The 14898-nt window shown below is 45.4% G+C and overlaps 1 protein-coding gene across 2 annotated transcripts in view; it reads right to left on the bottom strand.

The window, feature by feature from the left end:
* Positions 1–3984: 3984 nt before the first annotated feature.
* Positions 3985–14898, bottom strand: part of LOC143956894 (uncharacterized) — a 94414-nt gene continuing 83500 nt past the window's right edge. For both annotated transcript variants that reach the window (XM_077467062.1, XM_077467063.1), the window contains one exon: positions 3985–4402. In XM_077467062.1, coding sequence (XP_077323188.1) covers positions 4097–4402 — 306 coding nt within the window. In that variant the 3' untranslated portion in view covers positions 3985–4096. The remainder of the gene's footprint in view (positions 4403–14898) is intronic.

Genomic DNA, 14898 nt, shown 5'->3' with positions numbered 1-14898 from the left:
AGGAAGATTATTCGGCCAGGGAAGGCAAGGAGATGGGCAGGTGGCTGGCCGGGACTTGAGCCAAGGCAGAAGAACATGCGAGCAGGAGCGGAACGGGCATGCACCCAAAACTGAAAAAATATTCTCTCCGCTCTGACCAGCACATCATCATCAAAAAGGGGCACAGATAATGAAAAAAATACACCCCACCCCCTAAGCTTGTAGGAGCGGCAGAGTTGGGGGGGTATAATTCAGATTTTATTTTTTTTTTAAACTGCACTGACTGTCTTTGAAATTGCCCCAGCCCCTGTTCAAATGCAATCCAGGGACAAAACCGGGGACAGACTTGGTTCGGGGACAGTGTCCTCAATCCGGGGACTGTCCCAGAAACCGGGGATGTCTGGTCAACCTAATTTAAGGGGGCCTGCTCCCTGCCAACCCTTCTGTTGTGGATTGGTCAGGGCCTTTAGAAGACTACAGCTAGCTCCTTCTGGAATCCTCCCAACTGCTTCTGGAATCTTCTCCATGTTTCCAGATAGCAGGCGAAGTCACCAGAGAAGCTGTTGATGAGTCATCCAGCCTACCTGAGTTACTCAAACCCTGACCCAGAAAAACAAACAGGCTTGGCTGCCAGCCAAGCCTGAAAATTTACCAACACTAGGCCCTTGTACACACGGTCGGAGAATCTGTCGGAATGAGTCTTATCGGACCGTGTCGTCAGATAATCCGACTGTGTGTGGTATGCATCGGACTGATTCCGTCCGAATCTCCGTCCGACCCAATTTTCCAACATGTTGGAAATATTTCCCTACCAACTGGGCCGGACGGACCTAATCCGATCATGTGTAGAGCATTTTCATCGGACCAAGTGCCACGCATGCTCAGATCAAATTCCTACATCAAAGCTATTGGCTACTAGCCTGAACGTAGTCCCATCGTAACAAAATTACGTCATCACGTTCTGAAAGATCGAATTTTTCGCCAACTTGGCCCGACCGTGTGTATGCAACAGTTTCGGACACAATCCGTCGGACTAAATCCGAGGGGCAAAATCCGACGGATTTGGTTGGCAAAATCTCCGACCGTGTGTACGTGGGCTAACACAAAACCTATTACCAGCACTCTAGCCACGCTAGGGGGTGCTACATTGGTAAAAGAAAATCCCAATAACTGTACATTGATTGGTTTGTGCGAACGTTATAGCACCTACAAACTATGGTATATTGTATATATTTGAAAATTGATCAATTCTGATGAACTGAATTGAGGCCCTAAAATGCCAGGACAGTACAAATACCCCCCAAATGACCCAATTTTTGGAACATAGACAGTTCAAGGCATTTAGTAAGAGGGATGGCAAGTTTTTTTTTAAAGTTCAAATTTTTTATCAACCTTTTCATACTGTCACCAGTGCAGTACATCGTAAAACCCATTTCTTGGAGAACATCACGGGACACAGAGCAGGTTATAACCATGTATATATATTGTTACTAACACTAGGATTCATTGGGTAGTGCTCTTTACAAACACGCATATGATTTACAGGCTTCTTATAGCAGATAGCCATAGCCAGAAAAATAGCTTAACAACAAGATCCAACCTTCACCCATCATGGCGGGCAATGCCTAAATAGACCCCCAGGCTCTCGATCCCCCTTTCTTGGGGTCCCCTACCCTGGGCCTGTACAATACCCTGCTGGAAATACCTTGAATAGTCAGTATTGCTCAGCGTTCCAAATACACAGGGTCCCGAACCCAATGGTCACATTATAGGCAATCCCCACGTTTGTTCCCATCTCATCATAGTGGGTCCTAGACACCATCTATATAAGCATCCCAGCTGGAGGATTGGATCCGGATAAAACCAAGCTCCTAATCCTTGTTGGACCCATTGAGATTCTGGTAGCATCATGTAGACAGCTGCATATCAGCAGGGCTTTTTTTCTCAGCAAATAGGTGCAGGAACTCCTCCCTTCTGAGCTACCCTTTGTCGCCGCCCCCCTTACCCACCTCTGAGCACCATTCCTTGGTTCCACCCCCTACCCACCTCCCAGTACCACCCCTTTTAGAGAATACAGAACCAAGTATAATTTTCTGCTACTAAGTAATTTGTATGGAATATGTTAATGATAACAAGAAAAATGGTAAAATAGAACCCATGCAGAGTGAAAAAATACACCCCACCCCAGCAACAGTAGACCACCTCAGCAACCAGAGACCCCCACCAGCAACAACAGATCCCTACACAACAGTAGACCCCGTACCAATAGACCCACAGCAAAAACAACAGATCTCCCAGCAGCCAGCATCAATAGACCCTCGGGCAGCCAGCAACAATAGACCTCTCTCTGAACAGTAGATTCCCCCCCCCCCTCCAGCAGAAAATGACTCCCCAGCAACAATAGACCTACCCAGCAACAGTAGACCCCTATGCAAAAAAGATCCCCAAGAGCCAGCATCAACAGACCCTCCATCACACCCCATTACGCCTTGCCATTACATACATTCAGTGCTGGAGGGGCCAGAATTGTGTTCTCCCACGTTCCCACTGAGAAAAAGACATGCATGTTAGTGACCATCAGCATACACTGGCAAAAAAAAAATGAGGAGCTTCCTGTAAAGGAGGGGTTATATAGGGCGATTTCCTGTCTGTTTCTTCTGCCAGTGTCCTTTCACCTATACAGTAGGTTTGGGATTTGGTTGGGGATTGGTCAGGGCGTTTAGAAGACTCTAACTACCTTCTCCTGGACTCCTCCCAACTGCTTCTGGAATCTTCTCCAAGTTTCCAGATAGCAGGGGGAAGTCACCAGAGAAGCTGCTGATGAGTCATCCAGCCTACCTGAGTTACTCAAACCCTGACCCAGAAAAACACACAGGCTTGGCTGCCGCAGGTAGACATCATTTATAGCCTGCTCCGTGTCCTGTGATGTACGAAAAAAAAAAAAAGCTGTTTCCCACTAAAGGAACAAGAAAAAAATAATAATGGTGAGACATGATCTCAAAGAGGAGAGGGAGGTTTGGGGGTACATTGGTGATGGTAGCTGGACATACACTTTGGGGGTCTATGTATTAACAATGTTACTGTGTGGATGTGACAAACATTAGCCCAAACAGGGCAAAAATTGCCATACTTTCTCTATTATGTGTGATTCTTATATCGTCATCACCATCTAGTGGCCATAATGTAACTTTTTTTTCCAGATATATCCCGATCAGAAAAAATAAATGTATTGTGGCCACTAGATGGCCCAGATGATATGGCAATCACTCATAATAGAGGAAGTATGGCAATGTTCATCCTGAATTTAGTTACATAGACCAGCGTTTCTCATTTCCAGCCCTCAAGGTGCCCCAACAGGTCATGTTTTCAGGATTTCCCTCAAATGAAACGGCTGTGGCAATTACTAAGGCAGTGAAACTGATCAAATCAACTGTGCAAAATAACCGGAAGTCTGAAAACATGGACCTGTTGGGGCGCCAGTTGAGAAACACCGACATAGACCACTTAAGTCACCCTTTTACTTCCCATGCATGGACAGCAACCATGGTCCCTATAAAATAAAATAAAAACATAAAACTAATTTTATTCTAGAAGCCCTAATCACTACAGTGATGTATCATGTGTATTTTATTTAGATATCTTTGTATAATATTAGGTTAGGAATATCTGTATAGATATGTGTATTGTGTTGTTATAGTTTACTAAATTTGATTCTATTTTTATTTACTGACTTCTGACCCCTATCAGAGATTCTAGCTCAGTAACCATCATTTCATCCAGTCGTTCTCGGGGGATATTTTGACATCCAAACTCCGATCTTACCAGAATCTGCCCCCAGTGGTATCATTACTGGAGATCTTTAGATGTGGGTCAGTCTCCTGGGGTCCCATCTAAACCCAGTGAAGGGTCTGGCCAGTAGTAATAGTCATTGGTTGTTTTACATTTTTAATGGAATTTTAATAACTTTTTAATAAAAAAAATCCAAAAAAAAAAGAAAATAGCAACAGAACTTGGAGATAATATTCTGGTACGTTCAGTGGAAGCTTCAGTGCTAAAGCTGATAATTAATGTGTCCCAATTAATGATCATATCTCCTGGGCCTCTCCACATTGTATGATCACTGCTGGTCTGGGGGTTGAAGTTGGGTTGGGAGTTGGGTTGGGGGTTGGAGTTGGGTTGGGAGTTGGGTTGGGGGTTGGAGTTGGGTTGGGAGTTGGGTTGGGGGTTGGAGTTGGGTTGGGAGTTGGGTTGGGGGTTGGAGTTGGGTTGGGAGTTGGGTTGGGGGTTGGAGTTGGGTTGGGGGTTGGGTTGGGGGTTGGGTTGGGAGTTGGAGGAGGCTGTATTGTCCTTCTGCCGGATGCTCACCCTGGGAAGGGGGTCCAGATGGGATGTACAGAGGATTCTTGAGGACCTCATCCGGATCCTAAAAGGAAAGATTGAGACAGAAAGTGTCACCTAGTATATTTCCCCCATTGTCAGTGAAATAAAATAAGACCCTAATTGGTGTCTGTGGGATAAAATAAGACCCAACTTTGGTCTCATCGTAATAAAAGAAGTCCCAACATTGATCCTAGTGGAATAAAATAAACCTCATCCTTGGTGCCAGTAGGAGTAAATAAGCCTCATCATTGGTGTCAGTAGAAGTAAAATAAACCCCATCATTGGTGTCAGTAGGAGTAAAATAAACCCCATCATTGGTGTCAGTAGGAGTAAATAAGCCTCATCATTGGTGTCAGTAGGAGTAAAATAAGCCCCATCATTGGCGTCAGTAGGAGTAAAATAAACCCCATCATTGGCGTCAGTAGGAGTAAAATAAACCCCATCATTGGTGTCAGTAGGAGTAAAACAAGCCCCATCATTGGTGTCAGTAGGAGTAAAATAAACCCCGTCATTGGTGTCAGTAGGAGTAAAACAACCCCCATCATTGGTGTCAGTAGGAGTAAAATAAACCCCATCATTGGTGTCAGTAGGAGTAAATAAGCCTCATCATTGGTGTCAGTAGGAGTAAAATAAACCCCATCATTGGTGTCAGTAGGAGTAAAATAAACCCCATCATTGGCGTCAGTAGGAGTAAAATAAACCCCATCATTGGTGTCAGTAGGAGTAAAACAAGCCCCATCATTGGTGTCAGTAGGAGTAAAATAAACCCCGTCATTGGTGTCAGTAGGAGTAAAATAAGTCCCATCATTGGTGTCAGTAGGAGTAAAACAAGCCCCATCATTGGTGTCAGTGGAATAAAATTAATCACATTGTTGGTGTCAGTGGCTTAAAATAAGTCCCATTGTTTGTGTCAATTGAATAAAATAAGCCCCCGTCATTGGTGTCAGTGGAAAACAATTAGTCCCATCATTGGTCTTAGTGGGAGTAAAATAAGCCAAATTTGTTCATAAAATAAGTCCCAACACTGGTGTCAGTGGGAGTAAACTAAGGCTCATGGTTGGTGTCAGTGGGAGCCAAAAAGTCTCATTGTTGGTATCAGAGGGAGTAAACCAAGCCAGCTGGCTTCTCTTTCTGGGCCCATTACACAACACACGTGAACCATGATCCCATGGGGATATATATAAGACACTCTGGATGCATTTGCTGTGTACCACCAGTGCTTCCAGCATGGAGATTCCCATCCTCCTGGGACAACACTGTGTGTGCCCGGTTCTCCCATGGGCCTTCACCACCACAGCTCTTGGGTCAGACACCCCTAGATAGCCCTCAGCCTTCAGTATCGCATAGTTTGACCTTGAGCCAATATTAATACACATTGTATGTATGCATTCACTCCTGAGGAAGTGGAATAAATCCACGAAACGCGTCAAATTGTAGATACATACATATTTTCAAGACACAGTGTATACATTTTATTGATATTCCACTCTAGATCTTACCATGCAAATCTTGTTTTTTTATGATCATCCCATAGTATGAAGCAGTATTGGCTCTTAATATTTTATATTGCAAATATGCCTGTATATATATATAGATTTTAGTGCATCATTGGTATGCATATGAAACCGTTTTTTACCCTTCTATATACAAGGTGTTATACTACAAGACATGAATACTTTCTGAATAAATATGTCATGTTGTTTACTATTTTTGTAGTCGCATTCATGTGCCTCATTTAAAGTCCCATCATTGGTGTCAGTGGGAGTTTAAAAAGTCTCATTGTTGGTGTCAGTGGGAGTAAAAAAAAAAAAGCCTCATCATTGGTGTCAGTGGGAGTAAAATAGGGGGCCATCATTGGTGTCAGTAAAAAATAGTCTCATCGTTGGTGCCAGTAGGAGTCAAATAAGCCCTATCGCCGGTGTCCATGAGATAAAGTCCCACTGATGTCAGAGAAATAAAATAAGTCCCATCATTGGTGTCAGTAGGAGTAAAATTAGGGTCATTATTGGTGTCGGTGGGAGTAAAATAAGGGTCATCAATGGTGTCAGTGAAAAAAGTCCCATCATTGGTGCCAGTAGGAGTCAAATAAGCCCCATTGCTGGTGTCCATGAGATAAAGTCCCATTGGTGTCAGTGAAATAAAATAAATCTTATCATTGGTGTCAGTGGGAGTAAAATAAGGGTCATCATAGGTGTCGTGGGAGAAAAATAAGGGTCATCATTGGTGTCGGTGGGAGCAAAATAAGGGTCATCATTGGTGTCGGTGGGAGCAAAATAAGGGTCATCATTGGTGTCGGTGGGAGAAAAATAAGGGTCATCATTGGTGTCAGTGGGAGTAAAATAAGGGTCATCATTGGTGTCGGTGGGAGAAAAATAAGGGTCATCATTGGTGTCCATGGGAGTAAAATAAGGGTCATCATTGGTGTCAGTGAAAAAAGTCCCAACGTTGGTTCCAGTAGAAGTAAAATAAGCCCACTAGCTGGTGTGCATGGGATAAAGTCCCATTGGTGTCAGTGAAATAAAATAAGTCCCATCACTGGTGTCAGTGGGAGTAATCTAAATCCGTTCATTGGTATCAGTGAAATAAAATCAGCCTCATGGTTGGTGTCATTAGGAAAAAATAGGTCACATTGTTGGTGTCATTGGGGAAAAAATAAATGACCATTGGTTCTCAATTGTTATGTACCTGAAGCAGTGTTGCTCCTCTGCATCTGCTGTTGGGCAGAACTATATGGGACTGCAGGGGAGGAGAGGATTCCACCTATAATCCTGGGTACTGGAACAGAGAGCGTACCATCACTCAGCACCCCTCTGCTATTCTGCAAAGAGTGAGACCTCCTGGATCCGGCATTACAGCCTGTGGAACACGGACACTATGGGGCAAAATCTCAGGACTGTTGCAGGATCTGGGACACTTAGTCACTGTGCTTCAAGAGAACATGTCATTTTTTTTTTTTGTTTTCAAAGGTGTTTATTGGAAGATAACAAACAAAATATAGCATACATTGTGGTAAAGCATGTATAGTTATACAAAACAAAAGATGCTAATTATATAGTACATATCGTATAAGTTCAACAATGAGTGAACATCACATAGCAGGTAAAAGAGTGATACGACTAAAACAACATGAATAACCTGAGAGGCAACTTTTGAGATAAGTAAAACCACATGGATCTAAGGGAGAAGAATATTGGTGAAAGACCAGGAAAGACAAAAGAGAGGAGTATGAAGAAAAGAAGAGAGGGTGACAGGATAGCAGAGCAAAAAGAAGGAGAGACTAGCACAGTTAGTAGAGAAGTCTAAAGGTAGACCAGGGTTTCCATTTAGCATCATATAAAGGGATAGAGTCATACAAAGTGTGGTGAATTTTTTCAACATGCATCATGAGGTCTATGCGGGAGAGGATCTGGGAAAATGACAAAGAGGGAGCTTTCCAATTAAGTGCTATAGACCATAACATGGCCAGGCAGATCGAGTGAATCAAACATCTTAAATGTTTAGGAGTGTCTGGTGGAGCAACAAATAGTAAGGCATGAGATACATCCATGTCTATAGTATAACCAGCTACCTTATTGATCATATCAAAAAGCAAACCCCAGAACGGTTGAATACGGGTACAGTCCCAAAAAATGTGTTTAAATGAACCCGGACAGGGGCAACCCCTAAAACAGGTGGGGGAGACCTGGGGAAACATGCGGTGTAACCGTTGAGGCGTATAATACCATCTGGTAAGTAGCTTAATAGCAGTCTCTCTAAGGGAGAGAGATTTAGAGCATTGGCGCATGTTCCTCCAGGCTCGGTCCCAATCCAGGTTGTCCTGATTCAATTCAAGTTCACTTTCCCATTTGGCATGGTATGGCAACCCTACAGTCGCAGTCACTGAGGACATGGACACGTAGAGGTCAGAGATAAGGCCCTTCTGTCTAGGGGCCGTGAGGCAAATATTCTCAAAGGAAAACCCTTGGGGACGGGAGTAGGGGCCTGGATAATGTTGTGAAAAAAAATGGCGTATCTGCAGATAGTGGAAGAATTCTGAATTCGGCATGGGATGAAGGGATTGTATTTCCTGAAATGAGGCAAAACGGGCGCCCACCAGGAAATCCTTCAAAGTGACCAGGCCAAATTCAATCCAGATACGGAATGCGTCACTAGAATTATGAGTCGATATGAATCTAGGGTCACCTAAAAAAGAAACCCCAACCGGAGTCTGGGGAACTAAGCCGTATTTACTACCATACAAATGCCAAAGGCGCATGGCATCCAGAACACAAAATTTTTTATGGATGTAAGGGCAATGCGGTATATATGGGGACCACATGATATTCGATAGAACCAAGGGGCGTATGGATTCCTGCTCAAATTGAACCCACGGTACCCTAGAATTCCTAATTGACCATTGGGCCTGCTGGGAGAATCTACTCGCCAAGTAATAAAGCCAAATCTGTGGGACACCCAGTCCACCTCTGGAGGCAGAACGGTATAAGACCGCTCTCACAAATCTGGGGGGTTTATCCTGCCAAATAAATCTATTAAGGCATGATTGAAGGCGGTCAATATAGGCTTTCGAGATCCTAATTGGGAGGGAGCGAAAAGCATATAACAAACGGGGGAGTATAACCATCTTAATAGCTGTTATGCGCCCCAGAAAGGAGATATGGAGGCTAGACCAAGATTTCAAGGTAGACCTAATTTTAGTGAATAACTGAGGGTAATTAGAGGAGAAGAGGAGTTTATAATCACTAGAGAGGGCTATGCCTAAGTAAGAGAGGTGGGAGGAGGGCCAACGAAAGGAAAATGTTTGTTTGAGGTGAGAGAGTTCCTGTGGGGGAATACCTATGGGAAGGGCTTCAGATTTGGATATATTGATGGACAATCCTGAGACAGTAGCAAATCTCGACAAGGATTCAAACAGGTTGGGTAGGGAAACCAATGGGTTAGTCAGGAACATCAGGACGTCGTCTGCATACATACAGAATTTGCTTGTCAGGGATCCCTTTGAATATCCTGAGATATCTGGGTTGTTCAAAATGGCTATAGCTAGGGGCTCGAGAGCCAGGGCGAACAAAAGGGGGGATAAAGGGCACCCTTGTCTAGATCCCCTACCCACCTCAAAGAAGGCTGAGCAGCAGCCCGGGATTTTTATCCTAGTTTTGGGGTCTTTGTACAAGGAGTGGAAAGAGTGCAAAAATCCGCCGCGGAAGCCTAACCTCTGCAACACCCTAGTAAGGTAAGACCAAGAGACACTATCGAAGGCCTTCTGGATATCCAGACTGAGAAGCAGAAGGCTACGAGAGCGTATATTAGCATCCTGAATTATGTTAGTGGCTAATCTAATATTGTCTGTGATTAATCTGTGAGGGATAAAACCAGATTGGAATGGGGAGATAAGGCGGGGTATTTGAAGGGCCAGTCTATCTGCAAGGATCCTACTAAATATTTTTAAATCATTATTCATGACAGAGATTGGTCTATAATTTTGGGGGAGTGTATGATTTTTGTGTGGTTTGGGGATCATGGACATCGTGGCAAGTAACATTTCCTCCGGGAAGCTACCACCCTTCATTACCCAGTTAAAGAAGTAGGCAAGCCTGGGGGCCAGAACCGTGGCAAATTTCTTATAGTAGACGGATGCAAAGCCATCCGGGCCTGGAGCAGAACCTCTTTTCAGAGATTTGATTACATTTAAAACTTCCACCGTTGTGATGGGGGCGTTCAGACTCGACAATTGTGACTCAGACAGGGATGGCAGAGGCACTTCATCCAGCCAAGTATCGATCTCCGAAGTCACAACCGTCGGATCCGGGGCCAACAGGGTGGCGTAAAATTTTTCAAAGATCGCTAAAACCTCCTTTGGGTGTGATGTAAGATGACCGTCACTGGATGTCAGTTTGTAAACATGTGTAGGTCTTTGGGAATGTTGCAGCTTACGTGCGAATCTTGAGGAAGCCGCACTCTCAGATAGGATATGATTCGCTTTCGCAAATCTAAGAGCTTTTTCAGTATTATTAGTCAAAAGAGAGTCCAATTCTAAACGTTTACGGTCAATCTCTTGTCTAGTGGAATCTAAGTGTAAGATGGAGGAGTTCTTATATAAGTGATCCAGCTCCCTTGTCAAGGTTAGAATTCTACCGTTTAACAATTTATTACGGGTCGCCGATATCGCAATCAGCTTACCCCTCAAAACTGCCTTATGCGCTACCCAAACAGTGGAAGGGGACATCTCTGGTAGGTCATTAAGTGAAAAGTAATCCTCAATCGCCTCCGTCACGTTTGAAACTATGTCAGATTCCGTCAAAAGGGACTCGTTAAGTCGCCAAGCATGAGATGTGGGGGATAATCTAATGAAAGTCGTGGTGAAGGCAGTAGCGTGGTGATCCGACCAGGCACAGGGATAGATACGGCTCTGAGTTGAATTGGCTAGAATAACAGGGGAGGCAAAAATATAATCCAACCGGGCTGAGCTATTGTGTGGGTGGGAGTAGAATGTAAACTCCCGAACCCCCACATTATGCGCACGCCAGGTATCAACAAGTTGATATTCTAATAAACCATGGGTAAGTGATTTGGGGAAGGCCCTAGAGAGGAGGGTGTGAGAGGAGCGGTCCAAATTTGGATTAGCGACCAGGTTAAGATCCCCTCCAACAATCAGGTGTGATGAGTGAAACGAAGCTAGCTTAAAAAAAAAGGATTTAAAAAAGGCAGCCGGGGCATCATTAGGGGCATAAACACTTGCGATAGTCAGTTCTCTATTGTGTATCAAACCTTTGATAATAACATATCTACTGTCGGCATCCTTGTAGATACGTTTCACCTCCATAGGAAAGGAGGAATTCAGGAAGATGGCTGCGCCCCTAGACTTATATTGGTGCAAAGAGTAGAACGCCTGCGGGAAGTCCCTATGAAAAAATTTAGGGTGGGAGTTATGAGAAAAATGGGTTTCCTGAAGGAGGAGGACTTTAACATTTGCTCCCTTGTAGAAATCAAACGCCTTGCGTCTCTTGATGGGGGAATTAAACCCCTTAACATTATGTGACATACATGTAATTGCCATGATCAAAAAAAGTGGGGGACGAGCACATGGAGAGCACCAACCATCCCCAAATAGTCGGTAAATGTAGAGTAGGGGGGACCCATCTGAGGGGGGTCAAATAAGGGCACAGCCATCAACCCGAGACCAAATACATATTCATATATTAAAGCCATATTAAGTATAAAAAGTACAGCGATACATATAACACAGTGCGGAAAGAGCATGTAGAAAAAGAGTTAAGCCAAATGGAGTAGAAGAGGAAGAGGAGAGAAAAAAGAGGGAAAAAATAAGATATAGAGAAGGCATAAAGAACAGGGGGGAAAAGTTTCCCCAGGCGACCAGTACTCCGGAGCATAAACCAAGTCCAGAGCACATAGAAACCAAGTACAGGAACGTTTAACCAGGGAGTCAGGCTGGCAGGGGGACCGATGATCTTCAAAAGAATGAGCATCGGGGCCCAAGTCCCACTGGGAGACTCACAACCTGAAAAACAAAAAAAAAAACCCAAAGGTAACCACGAGACACCGAGGTCTCAGTCCCAGCGTGAGTCTGCAAAGTGAAATAGGTAAAACAAAAATGTGTAAACAAAACTGCTGGGGGGGAGAAGCATGTCACAGCACCAAACGACAGTAGCAACCTGCCGCCGTTCCGGGAGAACAAGGAAAAATAGGGAGGCATGTCCGCAGCCGTTGCCAGCAAAATGGTGTAGACAAGAGGGTGTGTAGAAGATAAGTGGGTCTCAACGGGGGCTTCTTCCGCCCAGCTCTCCAGCCCCATAACGAATGCGCCGCCCGCCCCTCCGTGATGGTGGTGTTTGCCAGATGGGGGCTGGTCTGGGTGTCAGCGGGGGTCTACGAACCTCCATGGCTTCCAGAAGTCCCAGTTTAACTAGTAGGTCTTGTCCTTCTTGAGGCGTAGACACCGAATAAGTGCTGCCATTATGTGGAACGATCAGCCTGAACGGGAAGCCCCACCTATAACGAATCCGCGCGGATTGTAGGGCAGATGTGACCTCTCTCAACGAACGACGTCTTTCCAGGGTGGCGGGAGAGACATCTGGGAAGATTTGGATTTGGACATCATCCAAAAGAATGCGCGGTTGATTCCTTGCTGCACGTAGAATCTCCTCCTTTACTAGGAAGTCCTTGAGGCATAGAATGATATCCCTTGGAGGTTTGTCGGCTGGAGGTTTCGGACGAAGGGCTCGGTGGATACGATCGCATTTAAAAGCGACAGCTTCGTGTTCGGGTAGAAGCGATTTAAACAGGCGGATAACCGTCGGAATTAAGTCCACTTCTGTTTCCGGGATTCCTCTCAGACGAAGGTTATTACGTCTGTTTCTATTGTCTAAGTCCTCGAGTTGCATTTGAATCGTAGTGAAGGCAGAGGAGAGATTGTCGTGTTCCCTGCTCAATTCATTGTGGGCTAAAGCTAGTTCGTCGTGCTTACTTTCCAGTTTCTCAGTTCTGGAGCCCAAAGCTGCAATCTCCTGCGATAGCACGTGGGATGTCTTGTGTAGCTCCGACTGAAATTTAGCCGCCATTCTATCGTACATGGCCTCAAGGCTGGCATCCAGATAGGCCTTAGAGAGGGAGTTAGACTCACCGGCTCCGGTCAGCGGAGGGAAGGGGTCCGGGGAGGCCCGAGGCGTGGAAGACGGAGAGGCGGAGAGGCCGCCCTGGCCGGCGCCATCTTGAGACATCACGCCGCTGTCCCTTGTCCGGAGGAGATAGTGGGTTAGAGTATGTTGGCTCGATTTACGGGCTTTCTTCTTTCGGGCAGACATGCACCGTGCTGAGGGGACCTGGGGGGTAGCAAAATCGAGGCAAAAAGGGTGATGTATAGCCCCCAGGGCGCTGATAAAATCCCGGTCCGTGCGGAGCTCTCACACTAGGCTGCCATCTCGCTCAGCGCCGCGCATGCGCCCCCCGAGAACATGTCATTTTTGAAGGAAGGACATTGCTGGTAGGGACTGGACCTTTCCATCTGTCCTCATACAGCAGTCATATATCAGAGGTACATCCTGTATATCCCTGCATGTGACTCTCTATTCATTCCATGGCTATGTGATCAGGAGTTGGATCTCACCTCTTGAGTGGTCGGTATCTCCTGGTAGACGTGGGAAGGTCTGTTGTATACATCAACATTGTTTCTCAGATCATTGTCACTGATGGATCCCATCTTCTCCTCAAGCGGCACCTGCTGTGAATTGCAGGACAGCAATAAAAAGCACAAATAAGCAAACTGACCCACCAGATCTGAGATCACAGATTGGGCTGATCCTAAGGCAGCCATACGTGAATTGAAATTCGATCGACTTTTGTACAACCAGCTTGTTGGGTTTGTCCCAATTTATCAGCACCACTGGCTATAACCAGCAGCAATGACCAGAGCATTCTGACAGCGGGGAAGACCCCTTACTGGCAAAATACAATGACTTAGAGGGAAGGATTCCCCATCCACATCCAATGCGTTGATGGGGGAATCCGGTCATTTTTGTTGCATTAAAAAAAATTAATAATGTATGGGCAGCCTTTGAATAACAAGTATGAACTGATAAGAGAGACCACAGGCACTGTGTCAGGAACCATGAAACAGACAGAGACAGAAGTACAATCAAATCACACTTGTTTATTAATAAAAATAAAAAGGTAAATAGGAAAAAGCGTAGTCAAGCATAGCCATAGTCCAGTAGCCAGATCGGGTAGTCAGCCAGTCCAAAGTTCATAAACCAGATCGGGTAATCAGCCAGTCCAGAAGTCAGGGATCCAAGGAGAGCAACTGCAAGCAGGATAGAAGCCAGGAGGGATGTCAGCAAGCCAGGCTTGAAACAAACAGCAGGAGATGGTTCCTTGTGATGTGACAAACATGAAGGCAAAGGAAAGAGTGAGCTGGAAGGCTTTAAATAGGCAGGTTAGACGAGCATCATCGGGAACAGCTGGTAACTGTGGAAAGAGAAGAGAGCTGGCAATTAGCCGACAGCTGAGCGGCCAGCCCAGAGGAGGAAGGGCTAAGCCAGCCCAGACACACTGGTAAGTCGGACTCACCTGAGAGAAACTGTGCCAATAGGGGAAGGAGACTGGAGCAACTGGGGGAAGAAATTTTGGGGAAAGGCTGCAGGAACAGGAAGTAGAAACTGCAGGAACTGGGGGAAGAAACTGCAGGAACTGGGAGGAGAGACTGCAGGACTAGGAAGAAGAAACTGCAGGAACTGCAGTCCTCGGCACTCAGCCTGTCAACTTCCACATCCCATCAGAAGCATCTGCATCATATGGTGGGAGACTATCTAGGGGCAAAAACAGAGATGGAGAACTTTCCAGTTGATGATCCACTGGGTCATGAGAAGAGACCACTGGCCAGAACTTGCCCAGTATGCAATTGAGCTGCTGGGCTGCCCTGCATCCAGCGTGCTTTGCGAGTGAGCATTCAGTGCTGCTGGAGGTTTTGTGACAGATAAAAATGTGCGTCTGTCCACGAAATCCGTTGACCGGCTGACATTTATCAAAATG

This window comes from Lithobates pipiens, unplaced genomic scaffold, assembly GCF_037356315.1.
Source record: "Lithobates pipiens isolate NorthernLeopardFrog02 unplaced genomic scaffold, aLitPip1_a1.2 Scaffold_44, whole genome shotgun sequence".
Taxonomy (NCBI): domain Eukaryota; kingdom Metazoa; phylum Chordata; class Amphibia; order Anura; family Ranidae; genus Lithobates; species Lithobates pipiens.
The sequence above is the reverse complement of the archived record's forward strand: the minus strand, read 5'-3'. Positions and strand labels throughout refer to the sequence as shown.